General features: G+C 48.2%; 1 protein-coding gene across 1 annotated transcript in view; it reads left to right on the top strand.

The window, feature by feature from the left end:
- LOC144168689 (uncharacterized) overlaps positions 1–15,192 on the top strand; it is a 77,850-nt gene extending 62,658 nt beyond the window's left edge. The window contains exons 8-10 of the mRNA XM_077697622.1: positions 8,151–8,290; positions 12,254–12,374; positions 14,189–15,192. Of these exons, the coding sequence (XP_077553748.1) occupies positions 8,151–8,290; positions 12,254–12,374; positions 14,189–14,567 (640 nt within the window). The 3' untranslated portion in view covers positions 14,568–15,192. The remainder of the gene's footprint in view (positions 1–8,150; positions 8,291–12,253; positions 12,375–14,188) is intronic.
- Positions 15,193–24,141: the final 8,949 nt, after the last annotated feature.

Genomic DNA, 24,141 nt, shown 5'->3' with positions numbered 1-24,141 from the left:
ACAAAGAATTGACGTCGTTATCCCAGATATTCAAAGAAGGCATAGATTATAAGCCGAAAATAGCTAAAATAAAGCCGACTACATAGCGTCTAATCACACAAGTTTTCAAAATACTTTCCAATATTCGCACAGTTATGTCTCCGATGAAAGATCTCTCTGGTAAACGGCTGATGGCGCCCGCGGCGAAGTTAACAATCACAATATCCGTCCCGAGAACAGCCACCTGAGAATAATCGGCGGGGTTCTAGACTCACAATCGCCAAAAACAGCAAATCTTTAACCAATTATTACCAATAAGCGAAACGTCCAACCAAGAAAGAGCAAGAAAAAGAGAAAAGAGACGATAATGCTCACGCAAGCACTGATCATCACCGGAATGTTGCAGAGCCTGCCGTACCACAAAAGTATCCGCACCAAAGAAAGTGAAAGAAGAGCCATCATTAGGACAGCATATAAGGCAGTTCACAACCTCGAAATTTAGACCACAATACGAACTAAGAAAGCGTGGACCACCAGGGTAACAGAATGAACATGCATAGACGGGTCTAGAAGAAGGGAACTACCATTTACTATAGATGGAGGGATGAAATAACAGCACTCCAAGAAAAGAATGGACTTGGGAAGGGCGGGACAACAGGGGTTGAAGGTCAAATGGAAAGGTCTTCACGCGTCAGTCGTCCTAAATAGGATGTTCGTGAAAATGACGATGCATAGGTCCTGAACTTGTTTCTTCCTGACACATTCCAGAAAATCAGTGAAACAATGCACTCTCCTCGCACCAAGAAACGGATGTAAAAGTAAAATCGGGAGGGGCCATCATATCCCCTTTGAAAAGAAACAGGCACCCCCAAACAGAAAAGAAAAAACAGGCACCACTGCACGCCATGATAGACATTGCACCGATCCACCGACCCCGCATAAAAACTCTCCTCTACCGAAAATGTGGATGGAGTAAGAACATGCGGTATGGGAAACTCAAGCTTATTCGGGGAAAGTTTCGACATCATGAGACCACAGTATACCTCGACTCCGGGATGTACGAAATCACTAGGCCCCAATTGTCGTAGTTGATTACTTTGTCATCCTTTGTGAGTGCATGACCACCCACATACAGGAACAAAAAAAGTGTACGTTGGAGCCATCCTCATGGCAGTCCAAATAGCGGGAGTAATAATTAATGCATAACATCAATAAAGACTCACAACGGGCATTATACAGTTTTCTAGAGCCAGAATACCAAGCGCTTCGGTAAGATACTCCAATCTATAATGTAGAAAGTTAACAATATCACCCGGACAGCCGGATCCAATGGTCTGAAAGCGACCGACGGCCTTTGCAAGAGGCACACGAACTCACATACCGTGCTCCTTGTGACCATGACTGCAGCATTCGAAAACCCTTAAGAAGGAATCCTCATCCTATGCCCAAGAACACAATCTTTCCCCTTGCTACAACGAGATCCCATTGCTGAAGGATACAAAGGATACGTCTTAGGATACAAACGTATGTCTCTGCACGTTTTTATGACCATTATGCGCCAACTCGCCCAATAAGGTGTTTTACTGAAAAAGCAGGTGTAGGCGGCTCATCCAACGGAATTGAGGACTGCACCTGCCCCAGTGGAGGTCAGGGCGAACAGAGACGGCAAGAAAGTTCCAATCCGCTGTAGGCGGCACGGCGAACAACCACGTGAAAAGAAGACTTATATAAGGTGGAAAGGTTGTGGAGGGATAGTCCAGTGGGAATCGGTAAAAAGAAAACTAGAAAGGGAAGAAAATTCCAAAAGGGAGCGGAATCTGAGTTGACCTTGGTAAAATAAATTTCGAGATCAGGGGAGAGGCAGGACAGACAAAGGGGAAGTGGAAAATGTGGAGAGGAAAGTAGGAAGTACAATTAAAGCGGGCAAAACCAGGTGGAGCAGACCACAAGAGGGAAGGGAAGAAAAGGAGGTGAGCATGGGTATGAAGAAAAGGGAGACACGATTGCAGGGAAAGCGGTGAGCTAGGATAGAGGGAGGAAGTGGGAAAGGTGGTGGTGTCAAAGAGGGTAGGAATGGGAGATTGAAAGCGAAGGGGAGTTAAGGGCACGTAAGAGCAGGCATTGGATGTGGTATTGGATCTGGTTAAGCCACGGAGGAGCAGAAGACGGCCGGGGCGCAAAAGCTCAACAAAACAAAGTCTGGAGGCACCGTAGTATCAGGCTCTGCGCCGGCATGCTCAAGAATACACATTATTCCTGCCTGAACCATGCGCACAAGTTGCTTGACTAGCGTAGAAGTCAAAGACATGAGCCGCAAGTTACTGATGAGGTTGACACCCTTCACTGGTTGTGACTACATGTTCATCAAGGTTCTTAGCATGCGTCAGGCGAGCTATTTTATTATATGGAACATTTCTAAACACAGACGGGAATAAAAATTTCTCCAAAAATTAAGAGAATTTCCTTTTAATGAGTAACATTGTAATGCCGCTTGTCTTCAGTGTGCGTTCTTGCAGTCAATTTTTTTTAAATATTGTCCGACCAATTATCCCCATTGTTACGAATCGGCCAACGCCACGTGTTTTCCCGCATCAGCTTCCCCTTGCGAAGCCACGACGTTCGCCACACCCTTCAGGTGCCAGCGCGTCGGTGAGTCACGCCTCGACATACCCGGCTCAGACGTTTCGCTATCGGCGCGATCAACATTCGATAGCGCGACCCCGGCACCGCTCAAGGACACTCTCTCCCCTCTCACGGACGCCACGTTGCGCGACGCTATGAATAACTCACGAACTGTGGAAAGAGCGTTGGGTGTGTCTGTGATGTTCGTGGCGTGTTACTCTTGGGGGCGTTTGACCTTTGTTGCTTTTGGGTATAAATAGAAGCAGCCCAAAAACTGAGATTCATTCCTGTCTGAGCAGCGAATCCATGCGGTCGCTCTGCTCGAGTCCTGTATTGTAACCTCGCCCGTCGGGGCATTGTATGTTTTTTTGGCTTCGGCTCACCTCTCCCTATGAAGTAAACAGTTACGTTATCCTACTGCTCTGGACTTCTCTTCGGCTGCAACAGCGGCTGGCCGCTCGCATCATACACGCTACCCATCGTATGTTGGAGGCCACGGAGAACGGATGGGGTGCCCCCGCCCGGTCACAACAACTGGTGTCAGCGCTGGGATGACACGGTCCAAACACTGGTTGGCAGCGGTCGGATGACAACTTCGTGACACCAGGAGCCAGCGGTGCGAGACCCAACACCACGGACGTCAAGGCGGCTTCGGACTTCGAAGAATTCACGGCGGTCAAGGGTGAGTGCGGGACGTTTCTTCACTGAGTTTTACCAGGCTTCTGGGGATAGCTGGTAGGGCGTGTGTTTTTGTCGCGTGGGTTATTCGCGCAAAACATTTTTTGGAGCAGTGGGAAAGCAGTACTCTAGACCGGCCATGAATTTGGAAGCGTTGAAAAAACCACAGTTGTTGGAGCTTGCAAAAGAGTTGCGCTTGGATGTTACGGACGCGTTGAGAAAGCCAGAGCTGATACAGGCTATACTCGCTGTTGGGGCTGATGATGACGAGCTGTCGGAATGCATTGAGCTGATCAATGGCAGGGAGACCGCTAAACGTCAGGCTGCAGAGGCCGAGCGCCAGCGTGAGGAGCTCGAGAGGCAGAAACAGGAACACGAGGATAAAAGGCGAGAACAGGAGCGACAGCATGAGCTGGAAATGAAGCGTCTAGACGTCGAGGCGTCTCGACCTAGACGTCAGAGTGGCAGCAGCGTGCAGTCTGCGGCGACTGAGCGACCTACGTTGCGAATGTGTGACCTAATGCGACCCTACAAGGTAGGAGAAGACATTGGTCTTTTTTTGGTCAACTTCGAGCGTACGTGTGAGAGGGCCCAGTTTAGCCGAGACTCATGACCGCAAAAGCTGCTTACGCTTTTGCCAGGTGAGGCATCCGACGTGATGGCCCGCTTGCCAAAGGAGGAGGCGGAGGACTACCAGAAAGTCAAGTCGAGCCTCCTGCGTAAGTACAGGCTGTCAGCAGAGGCATTTCGCCAGAAGTTCCGTGAAGCCGAAAAAGCTAGGGGCAAGTCGTACTCGGAGTTAGCCTACAAGCTGAGGGCAAATATGGAAGAGTGGCTCAAAGAGGCAAAGGCTTTCGGAGAGCACGACAAAGTAGTTGAGTGCTTCGGTCTTGAGCAGTTTTACCGCCGTCTACCAGAGAACCTGAGACTCTGGGTGCAGGATAGGACAGGGGTAAAAACTGTGGATCAGGCAGCTCAGCTAGCCGACGAGTTTGTCGCACGTCGGGGTGCGCAGGGGCTGAAAGACGGCCAAAAAGAGTTCAGGCCGAGGCCGGATAAGTCAGGGCCGAAAGGCAGAGCTCCCCGGGAAGGCGGTGGAGCAAGGGAAGTCGTTCTCGTGGATAGAGAAACTGGCCACGATAACGAAGAGAGAGCAGCAGACGCTGAGGAGCAGTGCAGAAAGAAAGCTTTCGAAGCGCGCAGACAGGCTGCGTGTTACAACTGCGGCGAGACGGGACATTTCGCCGCTAGTTGCAAGAAAGGAAAACTAGTCTTTCACGTACTAGGCCAGAGTGAGGACAGCAGGCAGTTTCTAGAGCCGTACGTACGTGAACTAGTCGTCAATCGTTAACCATGCAGAGTTCTTCGCGACTCCGCAGCGACGGTAGACATGGTCCACCCTTCGTACGTTGAACCGGATCATCTAACAGGGCAGTGTGTTTGGGTGAAGCCAGCCGCAGGAGCACGAAACGTGCGTCTGCCGATTGCTAAGGTCAGCATCGGAGATCCGTTTGGTGAACTTGTGACGCAGGCAGCAGTATCCCCACAACTACTTCCGGAGTACAGGTACCTATTCTCGAACAGGTCGGATCAGCTGTTAAGGGAAAAGGAGTACAATTTTGAGAAACTGCCGAGGAAAGAACCAGCTGGGCTCGCTGCGAAGAGCTCGAGTAACGATAGGGTCGCCACCTCTGTGAGGAATGGCGAAACTCAGACGGAAAGCGATGATGCGGCATTTCTGGAGACTCGCGACGGAGGGCGGCGTAAGTACACTGAGTGTAAGGCCCCTACGGTGAGCAGAGATGTTTCGTCGCCATGTTCGAAGTGCGCTAGATCACAGGAGGCCTTCAAAACGGCTGTCGACCCGAATGCGCGCAGTTCGCGAGATAGCGAGGTTTCACTGGAATGCGGAAACCATGAGGCTACCGAAAGGCAACACGTGTCCGCTGAAACGGAGGTTGTTCCTTCGGACGGTAGTGCAGAATCGAGTGACGTGGTGGGAAAGCCTGCCGTCGAGGCAGCAAACGGTTTGCAGGGTTCAGTTGCGAGTCATGACGGTCTCGCCACTGCGCAAACCGACTCCGTCCTGCCACCAACTCAGGTAGCTGACCTCGAGCAACGGCCAGCCGAGCTCGTAGAGATTCAGGGGTCGCGGGCGGCTCAGCCGTCTTTGGAGACAGGGCAGCCTGGTTGTAGTGTAGTTCTGGCAGTGAGGAAACAGAACGGGAACACGCTTCGGTCTTCGCGGGCCGAGGCTGTCGCTGAAAGCGCGAGGGACGACGAGGTAGTGACTGTAGGGAACTAGAAGGTGTCTAAAGAGCTCGTCGTGCCCGTGTCACTCCCAGCTGATGCTCCCCACGATAGGCCAACATCGGCTGAGCTAGTTGAGGTTCCGGTGTCGCCTGTGGCTGAACCGAAGTCGGAAACCGACCAGCCTAGAGAAGTAAACGTAAACGCGTTCCGGGGTTCACTTGCCGAACGCGTTCGCAAAAAGGTGAGCAACGAGGAGAGAGGGAAAACGTCTGCGCGTACTTGCGGCGCGTGTTTCAGTGCGGGCACGCCGAGGGGCAAAGCCGTGAGCTCGCATCGCGCCGAGGGAACACCACCTAGAAGCTGTGCGCGCCTAACGTATGAACGGTGGAAAATCCCGCTAGCTCCTACTCGCGCTCAACCTTTGTCGAAGAAGACGACCGGTGTCATTTCACGCGGTCACAGCAGCGTTGAGAGAACGGCTGCACCTAAAGTGCGGTACCGAAGGGGAAAAGCTCAGGGCATTGACGAGAGCTCCAATCGCAGCTCTCGGCGCGAGAAGTGGCCTGTTGACGCCTGACTTTCTCAAATTTGTTTGTTTTTCCTGAAGCAGGTTTCGCCCTTTACGATTACGTTTTTTTGTGTGTGTGGGACATTTCCAATCACGCCAAATGTCACCTTTCAAGTTTGTGCACTTGTCTAAAGTACTGCTGGGCTAAAAATATAACTAGTGTAGTTAGTTATTAGCGTATTTTATCGCATCAAAAAGCCTGGTAGATCTTCAGTGTGGATTTGTCTTCGCACTTGCTTGCGATGCGGTTGTGTCTTGCTGTGTTGTTCTGTTGCTTGCCTGACCAATCTAGAGACGTTCTTGGGGAGCCACTTCTCGTCCAGTGATCGGCCCTGTGAAGCTCCAGCACGGTGTCGTACAGCCCAGGCCTAGAGTCGAGCGTCTGCTGAGCACTTCACTTCGAAAGCATCCCTCCTGACAACGGTTGAAGACCCTTATCCGTCGGGATGTCGGACCCCCGGCGGAGAAGCTATTACGAATCGGCCAACGCCACGTGTTTTCCCGCATCAGCTTCCCCTTGCGAAGCCACGACGTTCGCCACACCCTTCAGGTGCCAGCGCGTCGGTGAGTCACGCCTCGACATACCCGGCTCAGACGTTTCGCTATCGGCGAGATCAACATTCGATAGCGCGACCCCGGCACCGCTCAAGGACACTCTCTCCCCTCTCACGGACGCCACGTTGCGCGACGCTATGAATAACTCACGAACTGTGGAAAGAGCGTTGGGTCTGTCTGTGATGTTCGTGGCGTGTTACTCTTGGGGGCGTTTGACCTTTGTTGCTTTTGGGTATAAATAGAAGCAGCCCAAAAACTGAGATTCATTCCTGTCTGAGCAGCGAATCCATGCGGTCGCTCTGCTCGAGTCCTGTATTGTAACCTCGCCCGTCGGGGCATTGTATGTTTTTTTGGCTTCGGCTCACCTCTCCCTATGAAGTAAACAGTTACGTTATCCTACTGCTCTGGACTTCTCTTCGGCTGCAACAGCGGCTGGCCGCTCGCATCATACACGCTACCCATCGTATGTTGGAGGCCACGGAGAACGGATCGGGTGCCCCCGCCCGGTCACAACACCATTTACGCTGTTATAACGATTCGAAGCGGTACATTCGCGACATCTGCATTTGAGAGGAAATGCGGGGCGTTATACAGTTTGCCGTAATTACTTAATATTTTTCCTCTGTTTTGTTTATCAAAATTTTTTCCGACCAGTTATCTCCATTTACGTCATTATAACGATTACAATTGGACCTTTCGAGAAATCTGCATTATTGTAGAAATGCAGGGCGTTGCACGGTTGCCGGAATACTTGTCAAAATATAAAAAATGCCGTAGGCAACTCCATTTCGTGCGACAGTACTGGTTCCCGAAGTTCATTTGCGTAGGTAGCAACTTGGTGTTGACGATTTCAATTTGGATTCTGCTCGGTCAAGTGTCCTTACATAACAAGACCCAGTATTCCGCACGCAATTTTTTTCCTCTTTCGGTTTTGCTTACATGGCCCAGCCGCTACTTACGCAACTTCGGCTCACGAAGACAGTGATGCTTTCACTTATAGTTTGCATCTCATGCACTGCTTGTGACGTCACGCCAGCCGCTAAATACTGACACCATGGTGCACAATTATACTACGCAAGTTTTCAGTGTAGTTACATCCAAGCTTCGTTGCGACGGCGTTGACACGTTTCGTCACTCCCGAGCTTCCTGGCAACATATAGATTTCCGAAGAGATAACTGGGATACGTGATGGGTTAAATCAGCGGTATATGCTACACTGGACAAAAAGCTAGCTTTAACTGAGAAGTATGCATTTCCGCTATGCCTTTACGTAGATGTTTCATGTAGCCACCAGGCAATATACCCCGTGAGAGCTTCTTATTAACGCAACCAGAGGGAAGCTCTTGGCAGCACCTGGTGCGTCTCGGTCGCGCATGGATTTTATAGTTTACAAAAAATATGTTGCGGGAACATGAAGGAATAGGTGAAACCGTGTGTAGGAAATACACAATGAAAATCATTTGGTGCCCTCTACGTTGTCCTTTTTGTGGTTAAGGAAAACCAGGAAAATGTGCCACCAGCACAGCCGAGTGAACACCTGTGACGAAAACCAGCAGGATGCCATCAGGCGAATGGAGGAAGCCATGGACTTGGCGCAAGATATGCTCTGCAAGGACAATAGAACCCTTCTGAAGAGTGAGTCTCACGGGTTTTCATTTCAGGCATTTCCTGTTGAGCGGCTCCTTTATTTACGTCGTCGCTCCTGCTGAATCGCTTTTGTTGAAGCGACGTTTCAGCACGTCAGTGGAGCTGAAGGCCGTGGTGTTTGTGCGGGAGCATGGCGCCGAAAAACGACAAGACAATGACAGCCGTAACAAGGGGTCCCACACGCTGATATCAGTGCCGGATTTCGTATATGATAGATTGAGGACAACGAGGAAAAAAAAGGAAAGCGTCATTGGGTCTATCGCAATAGGATGTCTTACGGCCAGAGAACATGGAGCGAATATGCGAGAAAAACCACGGAAAATGCCTGGCGGTGCGCGCCCGATGCGCGGTGGCGGAAAAACGTCGTCCGCTGGCGATCTAGCTGGATCAGAAAAGTTCGTCGGCGGGGAAGCGGCAAACCGAAGGAACCAATCAGGGACCCCGGCTTTCCCTCCTTGGTGTGTACACTGTACAAACCGCTTGCGGACAGCCGCTTTAGATGAGTTTGACAGACCCACACATTAAACTTATTTACATCTTTTTTGTCCTGAAAAGGTACATTACAAGTGGAAGATGTATATTGGGGGGTCATTACGCCCTTTTCCTTGAATCTAAACACTTTTTTTCTAGCTCTTCACTCTTTTTGTGTAACAAAAAGGGAGTTAATCAACTTCAACACCTTCGGTTTTGCGTATGATGTTGAAAGGGTGTGGAAACGTTGTTCAGCTGCTCATTAAAATAAGGCCATGCATGCATGTGCAATTAAACACTTAAAAAACAGGACATCCCCACGTACCCTCCTTTACTCGTAAGAAATATTCAACAGCAGAAAAAATTGTTCGCCTCCAATCATCACGCGTTTCCGTGTACGATGCGCCTCATGCCCGAAATTTAGATTTGGCACGTGAAACCCACTATAGTTGTACGGCGAAAGGGCGTTGACCGACTGCAACGCGCTTCACTTTATGAAGGTTGTTAGAACGGTGTGAAATAGGTGTTCACTTGCACAACAAGTACAGCGGAGCTGGGGGCCGACTTAGTTTTGCGGGTGTTGCTAAATTTTGCCACGCTGGCTAGGCTTCGCGATGTTCTTGCTAAGCTAGGACAAGCGCTGAGGGTGAGGCCAAGTTTAACTGGATTTTACAGGGCTGTTCCAGCTTGACCCGCAATGTCTGTGCATCCAAGGGGAAACAGGACAGGTCGACCTCAAGCTATGCTGTTTCCCCAGCGTTGCGCCACTATTGCGAGTTCAGCCAATTTCTTTGCCTTTTAGAATGCCAAAAAGAATAGTACTGTGAAATGTTATAATTAGAGGTAAGCATACTTTTGCGCCTTCCGTGGTCACGCCCTAAAACGCTACAAAGCTGGCTTCACTGTTAAAATACCTTATCTGCCATGGTGCAGCCTTTACAAGCGTCGCAGTTCTTTTTCTCCGTCTTTTTTGCGAACGCAACCGAACGTAGTTCAAGCTTAAACAGCTTCATTTGTAATACGTTATGCTAATTTATATTATATGAAACATCGTGAGGTACAAAACCACACCCCGCTTGTAGAAAATGTTCTGCCCACTCGTGTAAAAGGCTATAAAATACCTCCAAATTCGGAGGTCTCTCACCCTTTTTTTCTCAGTCGGCGGTGTTTTCTTGCTCCATTTTTCTCTACACCTTTTTTCTCCGTTTCCAACGCCCCAATTTGTAGCTTTACACCCTTTGGGGAAAAGGGTGTTGAAATGAGGAAAACCCTTCTCAACTGGTGTTGAATTGATGTGGAATAGGTGTTTGGTATTTAATTAAATTCTACGACTTATTGATCATAACACCTCCCTCGCGATTAAAAAGTGTTTGCAAATCCGCATGCTGATTTGTATATGCTCACATAAAATGCATAACTTATTTGCCGTGGCCGTCTTCGACTTATCGTATTCGGCGTCCCAAAACTTATTGTAGGCGGGAACTTATGCGTTCGGGCAAAACTGAACGCCATCGTGAACAAACTGTAATAACCGGCGCCAGCCTGCGTCGTCGTAGACCTCAAACGGGCGCAGGCGGTCACAAAACCCCCTGTATGCACGAGGACAGCCAACGGCAGCCACGTTTTAACTACAAGTCCGCGACTTACTTGCGTGGGCTGGCCGGTACTTTTCTACGCGGATAAGATGGGGAATAAGTCGGCCACCTTATCGGCGCGGTTGTTTCGGTTTCAGGCAAACAACTTCAAGGGGGGATGCAGACAAAGTACAAGTTTATTTTATTTGATAGATTACGTGGTTCATAGTGCCCCCAGTGCTTATCCGAAGCAAGCGATGCTTAATTCCCTGCGAAATTAACCAATTTACGTTAAAATTTAGACGTTCCCGCCAAATAGTTTGTTTTCTAGACGTCTTCAATAGCATCACAAGAACCGGTCTGCAAACGATCGCGGAGCCTTGTATAGTCAACCGTTAGGCGCTGCTATATTCAAAGGGCCGTTTTCTGCCTTCGCATTATTTTTTACTGTATTTGTACCTGGCGTGTATTCTTAAGGTAAGAAATACTGTTGTCGTAAAACGTGGTGTTTTCTCGACAAATATGGCCTCGCAAGACACCGTCGCATACCCAAATCGGCCAGTGTTGTCTGAGACAACCCCAAAGCACAGCAGTGCTGTGCAGCTAAAACATGCATAGTGCGCCCAGTACCAACAGCAGTCCACATCGGTACTACTACGTTTGCGTGTACTTTTGTAATTCCCACTTCCCTACCATTCTTACTGCGATAAAAACAAAAACAATGTGCGCTAAATTTAAGCGCAAATAGCTCGTTATGCAAGCTTATAAGCCCTGCCTAATTTGCGTCTGCTTTTGCCGGCCTCTGCCAATCGCAGAGGGGCCATATATGACATCATAAATTCTGTTGCAGGAAATGAGCTATTGGGTTGCATGGCCATCCCATTTTGTTCCGGATTATATAGCTTATTTGAGCAAGCTTACGTTAAAAGTGCTGGCAGTATGATTCCAATGAGCCAATCTTTCGAATGAACCACCCTTGTGTTTTGTCTGCATAGCCCCTTTAAGCGCAACAGTCCGAAGTTCAGAACTTATTATCCGGCTTATATCGTTCGGGCAAGGAGGCCCAGACGATTCCAGATACCTTTCCGGTTTGCTAAATAAACGGAGATCTGCGCCCATTTACATTTGAGTAATGTCGAATGCTCCACCTGTCGGCTCATAAGTTCCCAATAAACAAACCAGCGAAAAAACGCTACACGAAGACGGAAGAGCAGCAACAAAGCCTGAAGGACAGTCACTGTCTGTCTTTGTGCATTTGTCACTCCTCGTCGTGTAGCCTTTTTTGCCTAGCTTGTTAAATGGTTATCTATATAACTAGTTGTTCCGGCAGTGAATTGCATAATTTCGATTCCCGCAGGAATTGCACTTTTTGAAAAATGTATTTATTTCCTGTTTTCAAGAGTTACTGTATCTCAATATTCAATAATATTAGCTTTACCTAAATTATATTTATAAGTGAAGCAACTTTCTTTTAAAGACTATATTATACTATATGGGCTTATTTGCGTTTTGTTATCTTTCTCCTATCCGCTGCCTTTTTACCTGCCCTAGAATTAGGACCACTAAAGGAGCTTTTTGGAAACTTTTTACTTTGTGTCTTGGTATTTTGTGCCAGTTATTTGTAAACAAAAATGGTACTCTCAAACCGCATCTGTAATTTAAAAAAACAGACAAGTAAGTGTTATGCTCAATTGGTGTTTCGAATTTTAGTGCAGTAAACTTTATCTTCGTCAAGGTGGTGTGCGAAGACATCCGCTTGTGAGAAGCAGGGCTCCCTACGCGACACAAGGATGCATTTCATTACCGAAACACTGTTGTAACGTGAAACTGAGCATGGAGTTTGAATCCAGGAAACAACGCCACCGTCAAATAATTCTGCTAAATTATTCCCTGTCTTTGTTTGCAGACCTCCTGTTCAGTTACAAATCGTGGAACATTCAAGGCTTCGCGAAGTGTTCCAGGGATGTCCAAGTCAACTCCCTCACAGACCACCTGTTCCGGACAAATAGGATCGAAGCCGACTGCAGGTGAGAAGCACTTTACACTGTTTACAGTTTTATTCTACTTGGGTGGCCATGAAATTGTCACTTGTTTCCCAACAAACATGTCTGTATTTTTAGCCTTTCTCAACAGAGGAAACGGAATATTGTAGTACTGCATGGAAAAAAATATTCGCCATGTTCAGCTCCGCAGCTGCAGGGCTCATGCGCGAAACTTCGACTTCCGCGCGGCAATTCGTGCATGTATCCTTCTATATCCGGAATTCGCAGCGCTGTTCGTAATATTAAAGCGAAGCTTTATATTGCCACGCCAGTAGAAGACAGCAAAGAAGGCAGTGGCCCGTAGGGTTGTGCACAAAACAAGCCACGACGACGAAGCGGTGGATGGCACGTTGCCTGAGTCGGTCTCACTCATAGCCGCCTTATATACTCTGCATATGCATTGCATCATCTTTTATGGTGCGTCTCACTTGTTATGCCGTCATACAGCAATGCGGGTAGGGGAAAATGAAGCCCGGCACTGTTGTATACCCACGAAACTCCATCGGCGCAACTCAGTCTCATACGCGGAAACACCAGGCTAAAGAAGAGTTTGAAGGGGAGAGAGATTGGATGGGTTAGACCCAGTGGAGCTTGCTTGCAGCCTGCTACCACGTGAATCACAGCTGAAGCGATAACGATGCAAGCACCCAGAGCACGGCACATAGAAGTGGGTACACCACGCCTCATAGGTAACGTACCTGCCGCACTTTACAATTTCGCGCTTTAACCAGCTATACAGACTGCATTTCAGCACTCTTTAGCGGAATAGACCACACTTTATGGGCTTCGATCACTATCTCCGTCTTGAGCGGCCAAGGTTACATTCCTGATCGTAGGCCTAAACAGTCGATTTCGTTGCTGCACAGTTCTCATGAACTATCAGAAACTCCGGTTTTCTGTAGGGAGCCATTAACGTCTGCTAAAAATTTGCCTCTGCACGCACGGCAAGCCTCTTCATTTTAGTGCAAGTGCTGACATGCTGGCATCTTGGCTAATAAGCTTTAGCCATGAAATCACCACAAACAGCATGTGAGCTTTTAATGAAAAATTACCATTACCAAACGACCTTCGTAATAATGGGAATGTTTGCAGCGGTTAACACAGGTGAAGTTAGTGGGAAACGTTATCTTTCCTGGAGCAAGCTTAGCTTGTTTCCATTACTTTCTATTGTCAGAACTGAAGTACCACCGCATGTTACTTTGTAAATGCACGTAGTCTTGCATCCATTTAACAATGTGTGTGTTCGAGCTCGTTGGTAGCCCATCACCTACTCCCTCAAGCGCGTAGAGTGTCCGACGTGCGATGTGTACAGCAAGGACAAACGCTTCTATTTGCCCCCACGTCTTCCGCTTAAAATGTTGAGCTCGCACAGGTGTTTATTTTTTGTTCACTAACATCGTTAATTTCGAAGGAAAGGGACGCTATATGTTTGCGAAAGGACATCCTGCAAAGACCATCAATGCTGACACTAGTCTCATTTGATTTCTGGTAGCTTCGATGTTGTAGTGATGACGTCTCTTTGCCAATACGTAATTCTACAGATTTAGTTCTTGCTGCACTAGCTCAATGTTTGACGAGACCCAAGAACAAGCTGCCTTTTTCACGATATTGAAGACCACCCACCACTTTCGCAAACGTAGCTGGTTTAAAGTTGTACGATTCGTTTAGCAAAGTTTACAGTCGAATTTCGCCCACGGGTTTGATTGTGTGTCGAGGCAATTTCTTTCTTAAACCCGTTTGTTTACCAAAACGATTGTTAGTTTATCCGCATATTAAGGTACGTTTCGGTTTCTGTGCAGGGAGCTGAAGTCAAGAGTGTACCGCTGTCTCAACGAGAGTTATGCATCAGTTACGAATGAGACGAACCCCAAACCCGATGTGGCCGGCGCAGTCAAAATCCTGTCAACGTTCTTGGATAGACTTACGTGCGTCGCTATTAAAGACCTGCCACCCGGAGATGGCGGTGTGGACAGCCCGAGCGACTATAACGACGTCGACTACCCAGCGAACCAAGCACCTTACACTGAAGATAAAACTGTCGGCGCCGTCACAGCCCAACCTTCCAAAGAATCACCCAACTCTGCGGGCATGCTCAAACCAAGCACTTGGATGTTTGTAGTCGTTGCGTCAGTGGTCGTCCTTCCGATCTTTGGTCAGCGACAAGCTCTAACTTACTGAAAATTGTGAGGAATTTGTGAGGTGTTTTAAAATTAAGGTAAACTTGTGATGTATTGTGAGGAGGAACTTGAGCTAGAACAACATACGTACAGGAAGAGCGAAAGATAACCGTGTTTTGTCCTTTGTATGCGGATTGTGTATTGCGTATACGCGCGCCTCCCGGAGCTATACGTTGGGAACTAGCCCAGATAGCAACCACTTTATCGAAGATTCTGAGGTCAGAACGGCGAATTTAACCCGCGAATTCCCTTCTGCACAGCACTCATATTTTCTTGCAGCGGACTGCGTGGTCGAACATGTTCCGTGTAGAGCCCACCTTCCCATCTTTACTGCAGAAATCTAAAAAAAAACGCCAGTTCCAGACTGCGTACGGCGCTTCTGATGACAGTTCGTTTTTAAGTCTATCAACAGGCAAAGGGCGCCAAAACAAAAACACCAACGCTGTTGTGGAAATGAGGGGAGGAGGTGGGGCAAGAATGTTTAAAATACCATATGGCTGGAGTGTAGAACCTGGATGAAGAGCAAAAGTGCTTAAAAGAAAAGAGATCACTGGTGATACACCCCTTTTATCGTACTTTGAGCTGAAAAAGTGTGGTAAAATAATAAAAATGTGTAAATAATGGCTTTCTTTGAGGCAAACGTGATATTGCAGGCCTTCGGCGTACAAGACCCTGTTCAAAAAAATGAAGTTCCGACAAACGTATTCAAACAAAAGCCCAGAAAAAGAACGGGTCGTACGATGATTTGATTCCCACATACAGTCGACGACCGATAATTCGGACTTCGTGGAGAAGGTAAATAAGTCCGAACAAATTGAACTTCCGAAAAAAAAGAAACGGTGCCACGCAAAAAAAAACTGATTTTATTTCCGCTTTGGAGCTTGTGGGGATGAAAGAAGCTTCTGCACGCACTTGCGCTAACGTGCAAACAAGTCCGCCTGAATCTCTGCTTAGTGTGGCGGGATCAGTGTACGCTGACGAAAGAACCGCGAAGGCTGGAGTTAAATCTGCATGTGACGGCTCCGGAGCACACGGTGTATTGTCATCCGAGTCAGAGGCGCTGTTTCGTGGTTGCGAAACCTGCTCTAGTATGTCCTCGTCCTCCAATATGGCACACGACGACATCCCATGCAGCACAAGCACGTACGGCTAACCATAAGCTCTCCATTTCTGGCCGGGTAATTTCTGCTCGACCGTTGTTCCACCAGAGTGTAAAGCCCGTACTCAAAAGTGGGCCTTGGCCGTGTCCTGAAAGTTCCCTGGTTTAAGTTGAACAGCTGCTCATCTTTGACCGAAGCATCGCCAAGGGCCGACAACCACCCTTCGGTCGCCAGACTTTGCCGTCGTCTTGCCGTTCTTTTATTGGACGGCGACCGTTCAACCTTTAATAACCCACGGCTGTTCAACTTTTACAGACGATGGCTATTCATCCTTGCTTGGGGCCCAGCTGTTGAACCAGAGCCGCCCAGCCATGGTTGAACTTTAGCCATGCAACATACTGGTCCAGCCGTTCCACTGCAGTAGGCATATTAATTGTGGAGCTGCAGCTTTCATCCAGCCCTAGAATGAGTGTAGTCGAGCTGTTTCTGGAGCCAACTGCAGAATTTATAACCTCGTAAGAGCAATCATTCGTGCTTTTAAGTAAACAATTAAATTCAGCAATTGACACCACCGACTTTTGATCACAAAATGTGGTGCAGATTTATTTTCTCAATTGCTGCTCTTACAGTGATGCTGCTTCCATCTGATGCAACCGCTACTGTGGTCATAGACAGAGTTCCAACGGAAACCACAGATTCCATGCTCAGAAGCACCTGCAGCACAAAACAAAAAGAAAAAAAGGACAGCTCCCAGTGTCACCAAACTAGAAAGGCAGTTCGAGGCACCAACAGATATTCACACTGCTAATGTGCAATGTATAGTGCTTTAAAGGGACCCTACAACACTCTTGGAGCAGTGGAAGTAAACCTGCACGACGTTTAGATTACACTGCCAGGAATACCTGAGCCAAATATTACACGTGCACGTGAAGCGGCAGGCGCGCAAATCACTGTGAAAAACGCGGAAAAACAAACCGCACTCTCTTCAATTTTGCTCATTACGCAACCCTGGCATGGCCAAAAAACGTCAATACGGCCATGGCTGTCCTATTTGCTGTCACTCGTCAACTTCGCGGCTTATTTCTTGCATTTCCTCTTCGTCAGCGCTCTGTACCAACCTCTTCTAATAGTGAACCTGTACGTAGAGTTTTGGGGGTTCTGTTGGGTTTTAGTGCGCAAGGAGTTTCAGTGACCGCCGAAATAGTCCTTGTTCAACGAGATCACGCGACAACAAATGTTCATTACTGTGAAAACGCCCTACCTGACTGAGCACGCGCTTGCGACTAGGCAGCGATGCTTGCTTTTTTGTGACACCAGATGGGAAATAGACCCCTCCACGTTGCGGAGAAAAGAAAAAAGAACTTTACGGCCTGTGATATAGCGAAGGCCCCCAAAGAGAACACCGTGAGCCGCACACCACTCAAGGTGAGAGGGCACAACTTCCGCGCGTTCAGCCGAGGTGCTCCTGAACTACAAATTGGTTAAAAAAAAGAAATAGTTTCCAAAGAAACATAACCCCAGATAGCATTAAGAAAGGTTTTCAGCCAAAAATCAGATAAAAATGAAAATGGGGAACGCTTTTATTGCAAAGCTCAGATTCTCAAAGTATTCCCGTGTTTCCTTTTTTTCTCAAGGGAAGCTTTAGCTGCGAAAAGTTGAGCAGTCGCATATTGTATTTTGCCTTATTCAAAGTGGCCCAGCTATCGGAGTCACACGATAGGGCGGTGAAACCTCCCAGCCGATAGGTTTTTTAAAAATAGGCGCTTAGATTTGCGCGAAGGCGACCTCTACAGTGAGGTTATGCGCCCAGGGGGACACATAAATAGGCGGTAATTATTGATTACCGCCTAAAATAGGCGGTAATCAATAGGCGGTAACTAAAATTGACTAAGTAACTTTTTAGTGGATACAGTAACCAGACATATTGGGAAGTTAGACGTAATCATGTTTCTAGGCAGTTTCAATTGGCACAATTTTTCTGGTGCATCCGTAGTCCGAAATATCAAACGGCGAAATTTAATTGCCGCTCGCATGATTACGCATGCAAGACAGTCTGCACCGGCGCAAAGCTCCTCCCTTCTGTGACGTGCCTGCTGTGTACGGTTCGACAAAAGGGTGGAGGCCCAGGAAAAAGTGATAACTGGAACCAATTCATTCTTGGCTGGCGGTATTGCAATCTGCAGTACTCGGAAGCGCTATCGAAACACAGAACAAAAGGGAGGAGCTATGGGCAGGTTTTGACTTCTAGAATGCGTAATCATGCGCACGGCAATTAAACTTCGCCGTTTCATATCTCGGACTACGGATGCGCTAGAAGAATTCTGGCAATTGAGACTGCGTATAGACACGATTGCGTATAACTTTCCAATACAAACATGCCTGGTTACTGCAGCCACTGAAAAGGTAACTAATCAATTTTAGTTAATTAAACCACCTACATCAATAATTGGCTCCTAAATATGTGTCCCCCTGGGAGCATAACCTCACTGTAGAGGTTGTCTTCGTGTAAATCGAAGCGTCTATTTTTAAAAAAACTTATTCACTTAACTTTGACCACCCTGTATAAACAGAGCTCGTGCGATAAAAACCTGCATACGGTACAAAACACCTCCATTCCTCATGATGTCATCAAGAGCACCGGCAATTGTTTCAGACTTCCTAGCGCATCCGCTGCGCCTACCACCTGTCCATCAGCAACGCTAGACATATCGAGCGTCGTCAGCATAAGTAAATTGAATTTATCTTCCGCGAACCACACCGTGAGACTGAAGCGGAAGCGGGAAATCGAGCCGTAACACAGTTCTGCACAAAACCTTAGTCACGCAAGAAAATGGCCAGCAAAAATGAACTTACCGAACTTTCCTTGTCCGGGTACTGGAAAACGCCGCCGTTCGTCGATCGTTTGCAGCAGCATTTCAGCGGCTGCAAAGGCAAGTAAGACATCCACAAAGCGCGCACTCATGTCACACAAGGCTGAAAATGTGCCTTTCCAAATATACCACCAGCAAGCCATTATTTTGTCTTCAGTATCCATTATCTTTGATTTAGCGTATTCGGTTAATATTTTTGTGTCCTCGTTCATTTGTCCATGAGTGCACATGTATATACAGCACACTGTTCGGTGGCTGGGCGCGTCTCCACGCATGACAGTCGCAATTCCGGTGATTGGAAAGTGCTAGACCTGCGACAGACGTCAGCAGTTCACCTTTCGAAGAGCAGGAGCTTGCAGATTCATAAGCGGACCAGATAACGTACGTTTCCAAAACACTTTTGAACAACGGCAGCCCGCGAAACACGAGTACTCTAGAACTGGACAACAGTCATTCATCATGTGTTCCCCTGCAAGCGGAAACAAAGCGGTCGCCTGGTGGCCGGGCACAAGCTGATCATCTTTTGTAAACCTGCTTTCAAGCAACAAACCAGTAATCGGCGGCGGGAAACCTGCCGCCTGTCTTTTTATTTAACGTTGCTGGAGCAAGTGCCGTTCATCGCCGGTTGTTGATCCGCCAGACAACTTCTGAGTAACTTTCGCCGAGGGGAAATTGTGTTGACGGTTAACGAGCGAAAGCTGACCAACTTAAGAACATAGGCTACCGAAAACGTGCGCAGAGGATGGTGGCCGTACTCAAACCTTCAAACCATTTATCTTATGTTCAACGCTGGCCAGCTTGTTGCCGATGGCCGAGCATTCCGTAGAGCAGCCGTAGGTTGGCCGGTCAAGAATCGTAATTGCTATGCTGCCTGGGTGTCACAGAATTGCGCGAGGTAATAATTTAGTGGCCGATGTCTCGGACGGGAGGAGCGACAAACAACTCCCCCTTACGTACGAATTCGAGAATGTGGTTCGGACCTGCTAACCGGCGATAGGTCCACGCCTGATTGGCCGCTGGCGTGAGGCACGAGACGGGGCACGGGAAAACAGTTTCAAAACAATGGGCATTTACTTCAAATTCACAAGAAATTCGAAACAGACAGACAGGAGGGTTGACGAGTTAATACACACTGCAGTTGACACCCCGTTGGGGTCAGAGCTGCCAAGACACCGACACGAATTACATTAATCACAATGAAAGAAAAGGTACACGCCGTTACGAGCCCGAGGAGAAGACGACAGTAAATGAAGGGGACAGTAGAGTATACAATAGGCGGGGTTGGAGGCTTCCCCCAACTACTAACAATAGGCCCGCTAGAAACACATACCGCGTGGTGCACTGAAGGAGGCGGAGAAGCCCGTGCAGTCCGCTTAGGGAAATACAACACAGAAGATGAATAGGAAGAGTCCGAAGAAAGATGGAGAAGGGGAGAACATCTTAGCTGCGGTCCGGCTGATGGTCTCGCCGGGGTGACGGAGGCTGTCGGTCGTCTGTGGTGGGGCACCGCTGATCAGCGACGCAATTTGGGTGAACTCCGGCCGCGCACTGTCGCCTCCTTGAGGAATCTTCGGGGGCCCGAAGTTCACCGCAGTCGTCGCTCGGCCTCCCCAGCACAGCCCTCAAGGCCGACGCCGCGTCCCGGCCGTACGTCCGGCCACCACCAGTTCTCAGCCCATTCTCCCCGGAAACCCCGCGCTGCACCACGCACACCGTCCACCGGGCCGCGCGTCTTCCGAGAATTCGCGGGGCGCAGCCTTCAGTAGGCCGCGGCACTCTCGCCCAACTCTCTCCCCGAAACACATGGCCAGCCGACCCGGGTGCGGCAATGGCGGCGAGAACATTCCTCCGCTACGCGGTACGGCTCCTCTCGGCCCGAAAATGGCGAGCGGCAAGAAAACCCGTCAAGGAGGGACATGAATTTCGCGACACTGGGACCGCACTGTCGACGTCTGAAAATTCTTCAAACGTGACCGTTTTCGCGATGGGCAAACCGCATCCTCGCAGGTCAATAATGATGTCCGCATTTGAGTCCGCTTAGCTGAGTGGCAGTTCCGGCTCTTCCGTTGCAGAATCGTTCATGAGCTCCTGCTCCGGCGTCGCAGTGCGCGAGGATGCCGGATGATCGCAATGTTCATACGACGTCGCCGTTGGGGGCAGCATGCCTCCAAGATCGGCGTTCACAGTTATCAATCTCTGAGGCCAGACAAAATTAAACCTCATAGATCACCAATTGCCTTTTTTTCTGAGGCTGAACCACGTATCGTCGAGGTGCCGAAGATATAATGGCGGCCGATTAGGGGTGCGCGACTGTGAGGAAGTGGGTCCGGAGTATATGAAGTACAGCTGGCGGCCGTCCAAATTATCGGTCGTCTTTACACGTTAACCATATGGGGCTATCGGCGGTGCCGCGGAGCAGAGCCAGAATTACCAAGCCCGTACGATTTATTGGCTGTTGACTGTATACGGGTAATGTTTGTGTTAAGCAGACAATTTCTTGAACGTTCGGTCATCCCGAGATAGCTCTGTGTCTAGCTGGTGTGTTTGTACACAACAAAAGTTGCTTTCGCCGATAAACACCTTTGGTTTAAGAAACAACGCATAGTGGAGAAATTGTGAATGTGGGAAAAATAAAGAACGTACGCCATTTGATTGTTGCTTTATTGTAATTATTTCGCTTTATTCATCTAGTTATTGAGTAAGCGTCATCCAGTTATAGTGGCGTTGGGAGTGCGTGTTAGTCACGCATTCCAGATTCTGTGGGTTGTATCTACCCATATGGGATTTAACTGTAAAAATATTCATTTATTTGGCTCATAGGGGCCTTCCTGGGAAAGAATGGCGCGTAAAAGTTGCCAGTCTCTTATTTGATTTTTACTGTTTGGGCCATGGGCAATCTGGTGTGGCGTCTCTTGTTCACGTGACGTGGATTTTTGGCGTGCCCAGTTACCCAAGCAGTGCCTTTGTGCTAGAACTTCCACATAATGTGCAAACGAGGAGAATACACGTAAATTCAACAGTGTCTCATAAGCGTCCACGTAACCCTGATATCTCTGAGGCGTCTCCTTAGTCTCGGGACATTCCCGGCGGGGAGCAGATTAAGAAGCAGACGATTGACGAGATACAGACAGCTGTTGCTACGATGCGATGCCATGCGAGGCCTGCACAAGACATTTAGCAACGCACTGTATGGAGTCCCGAGGGGCCAGTATCTTTCGCTTTCTGTCGTTGACAGTCCTGGGATCTGTGCTAAAGGGGATCAAACAGTGCAGCACGTGGATGGGCCTAGACATTTCGCTAAGGCTGTTTGGTCTGTGCAGCAACCTTCCTTACAGGGCCATTAAAGCAAAATACAAATTCGGTTCATTAAAATAATACTTTCCCAATAACAATGACATTAATTTGATCACCAACTTCAAATCCATCTACGAGATAATAATGACATCGTGTGAAACAATGGCGGCACAACAGCCACTTTCCGGAGATATCTCTATGACGTCAAGAATCTTATTTTTGCGACGGGCGGCAGCCGACCTGAGACGCCACCAAGAAGCACAACTGGGCGACTGTAGTGGAGCCTTCACTTCCGTTCGTTATGGACGCGCGAGCGCTTTTGAAACTACACGGGAGAATCCCGAAACGGAAGGAACGTACAGTAGGAGTAAAGCGTGAAATAAGGGTGGACGTATATCGACAACATATGCAAGAAATATATATATGTACATGAGCCACCACTTTTGCCAACCATTATGCGCATGCGTCAAATTTTTTATTTATTCCGCAAGGGAACTAACTCACTCGCCCTGTATTCTTCATGTCATGCAAAACGCCTCCCAAATTTCTCTGGCCGTTTAATCGTTAGGCCTGTACAGGACCACGGTATCGTTGAACGCCGGAGCTCATTGGCATTTGGCGCGGTACATTGAAAGATTACCCGAAATGGTCACCTGATGTAATCTTAAAGAGCTCGCGGTGCTCCTTCAGTCGCTCGTTAAGGCTACTTCCCGTTTGACTAATGTACGCCTTTGTGCATGGAAGGGGTCTTTCGTACACAGTGCCCGTGCAACACTCAACAAACTTGCCCTTCTGAGCTACTTCACAACAGCGCTCCATGGTCACACTAAGGTTCTGGTTTGCTACCCCTTCTTTCACCATATTAAACAAGCTTTCAACATTTGTGTTAACTGGATAGAAAAACAAGCAGCTCTTTCTCCGGAACAAATAAGTAAATTGGCCGCGTGTGTACAGCGGTCCGCAAAAGCGGTGCCTCATGTATGTCTATTCCTCGCTGCTGTTGTCAATAAACTTCAGTTGTTAGTTCGCGCTTCACTAGTGCTGTGCGTTCTTTTCATTCGGTGGTTGTCCGTTGTAGTTTACGCTCTCCCAACGAGCCCAATATCAAGCTTTAGTGTGCTTACAAACGATTGCATCACGTGAATGCTTACATGCTAACGCACTGACAAGTATGCTTTCTGTGATGGCCCATTTTACGTCACTCTTGCCCGCATTAGTTCACTGTAGCACGAATTGTTTAGCAATTATTTGTCTTCTTCTTAAAAAAAACACCCATCGTGGCAGGGGTGCGATGGGCTGCGATGAACAGCCAAGTACTTTATCTGCGCTACTTGTTGAAAGGCGCGATGCTCATCTCGGATGAGTGCAAACAGTGTGGCCACCGTGCAGATCTCGCGCACATTATGTGGAAATGCAAAAAGAAACCACGGTACAAACCCCCTACTTCCCAAAGACAACAAACATCTAGAGCACTGGGAAAACCTGCTGCGCAGCTCCGATCCCCTAACTCAGCTGCGCTTTGTTCAGATGGCCGAAGAAGCCGCCAAAAACCAAGATATCCTGGCTGACTAACGCGGCAGTGAGAACCGAAGCTCTCTACTTCTGGGCAAATAAAGCTCTCTCTCTCTCTACCACATCAACCCTTGTCTTAAAGCAAGACTGGACATTTGAGCAAATCTTTAGTCTTGCGGGTAATACAGTGTAGATTGCATCAGTTCGATGGTACACTTATCCAAAAAATCCCCAAGCGCTCGTGAGAAGATATACGGCCCGCTGTCACTGATAATCTCGTCAGATATGCAAGGACAGAGAGCAAAACGTTCGTGACTGTGACGAATCCGCTGCGAAGTGACCCATTTCGATTTCTATTTTCAATTATTCTGTTTCGACACAAATACATTTATGTAGTTATGTCCGCGAGGCGTGGCAGAAGGGGAGTCGTGTGTCGCCTGACGAGGCCAGCGCCCAAGGAGTACATATCGGAAAGCAGTGGATGCAAGCAAACAAAGGAGAACAGGGGAAAAACTCTGCAGTAGAATAGAAAAACGAACACTTCGAATATATAATAAAAAAAACAAAGAAACACACTTAATACAGAATACAGATGATATGTTGATTACATGCGCAATGAAACTAACCACATGTCTAAACAATAGAGTGTTGCAGTGGAATGTTTATACAAGAGAACCAGTTTATATAGGTGATGCATACTTTAATAAATTGGTTTTTACGCGGTTATGTGACGATGTGACATTTCATGCACATACGGGTGGCCGCTATACGTTTTGGTGCCAAAGTGGCATTTTCGGCG

The sequence above is a fragment of the Haemaphysalis longicornis genome, unplaced genomic scaffold (genome assembly GCF_048455015.1).
Source record: "Haemaphysalis longicornis isolate Haplotype H1 unplaced genomic scaffold, Haemaphysalis longicornis Haplotype H1 scaffold_2, whole genome shotgun sequence".
Lineage (NCBI taxonomy): Eukaryota > Metazoa > Arthropoda > Arachnida > Ixodida > Ixodidae > Haemaphysalis > Haemaphysalis longicornis.
The sequence above is the reverse complement of the archived record's forward strand: the minus strand, read 5'-3'. Positions and strand labels throughout refer to the sequence as shown.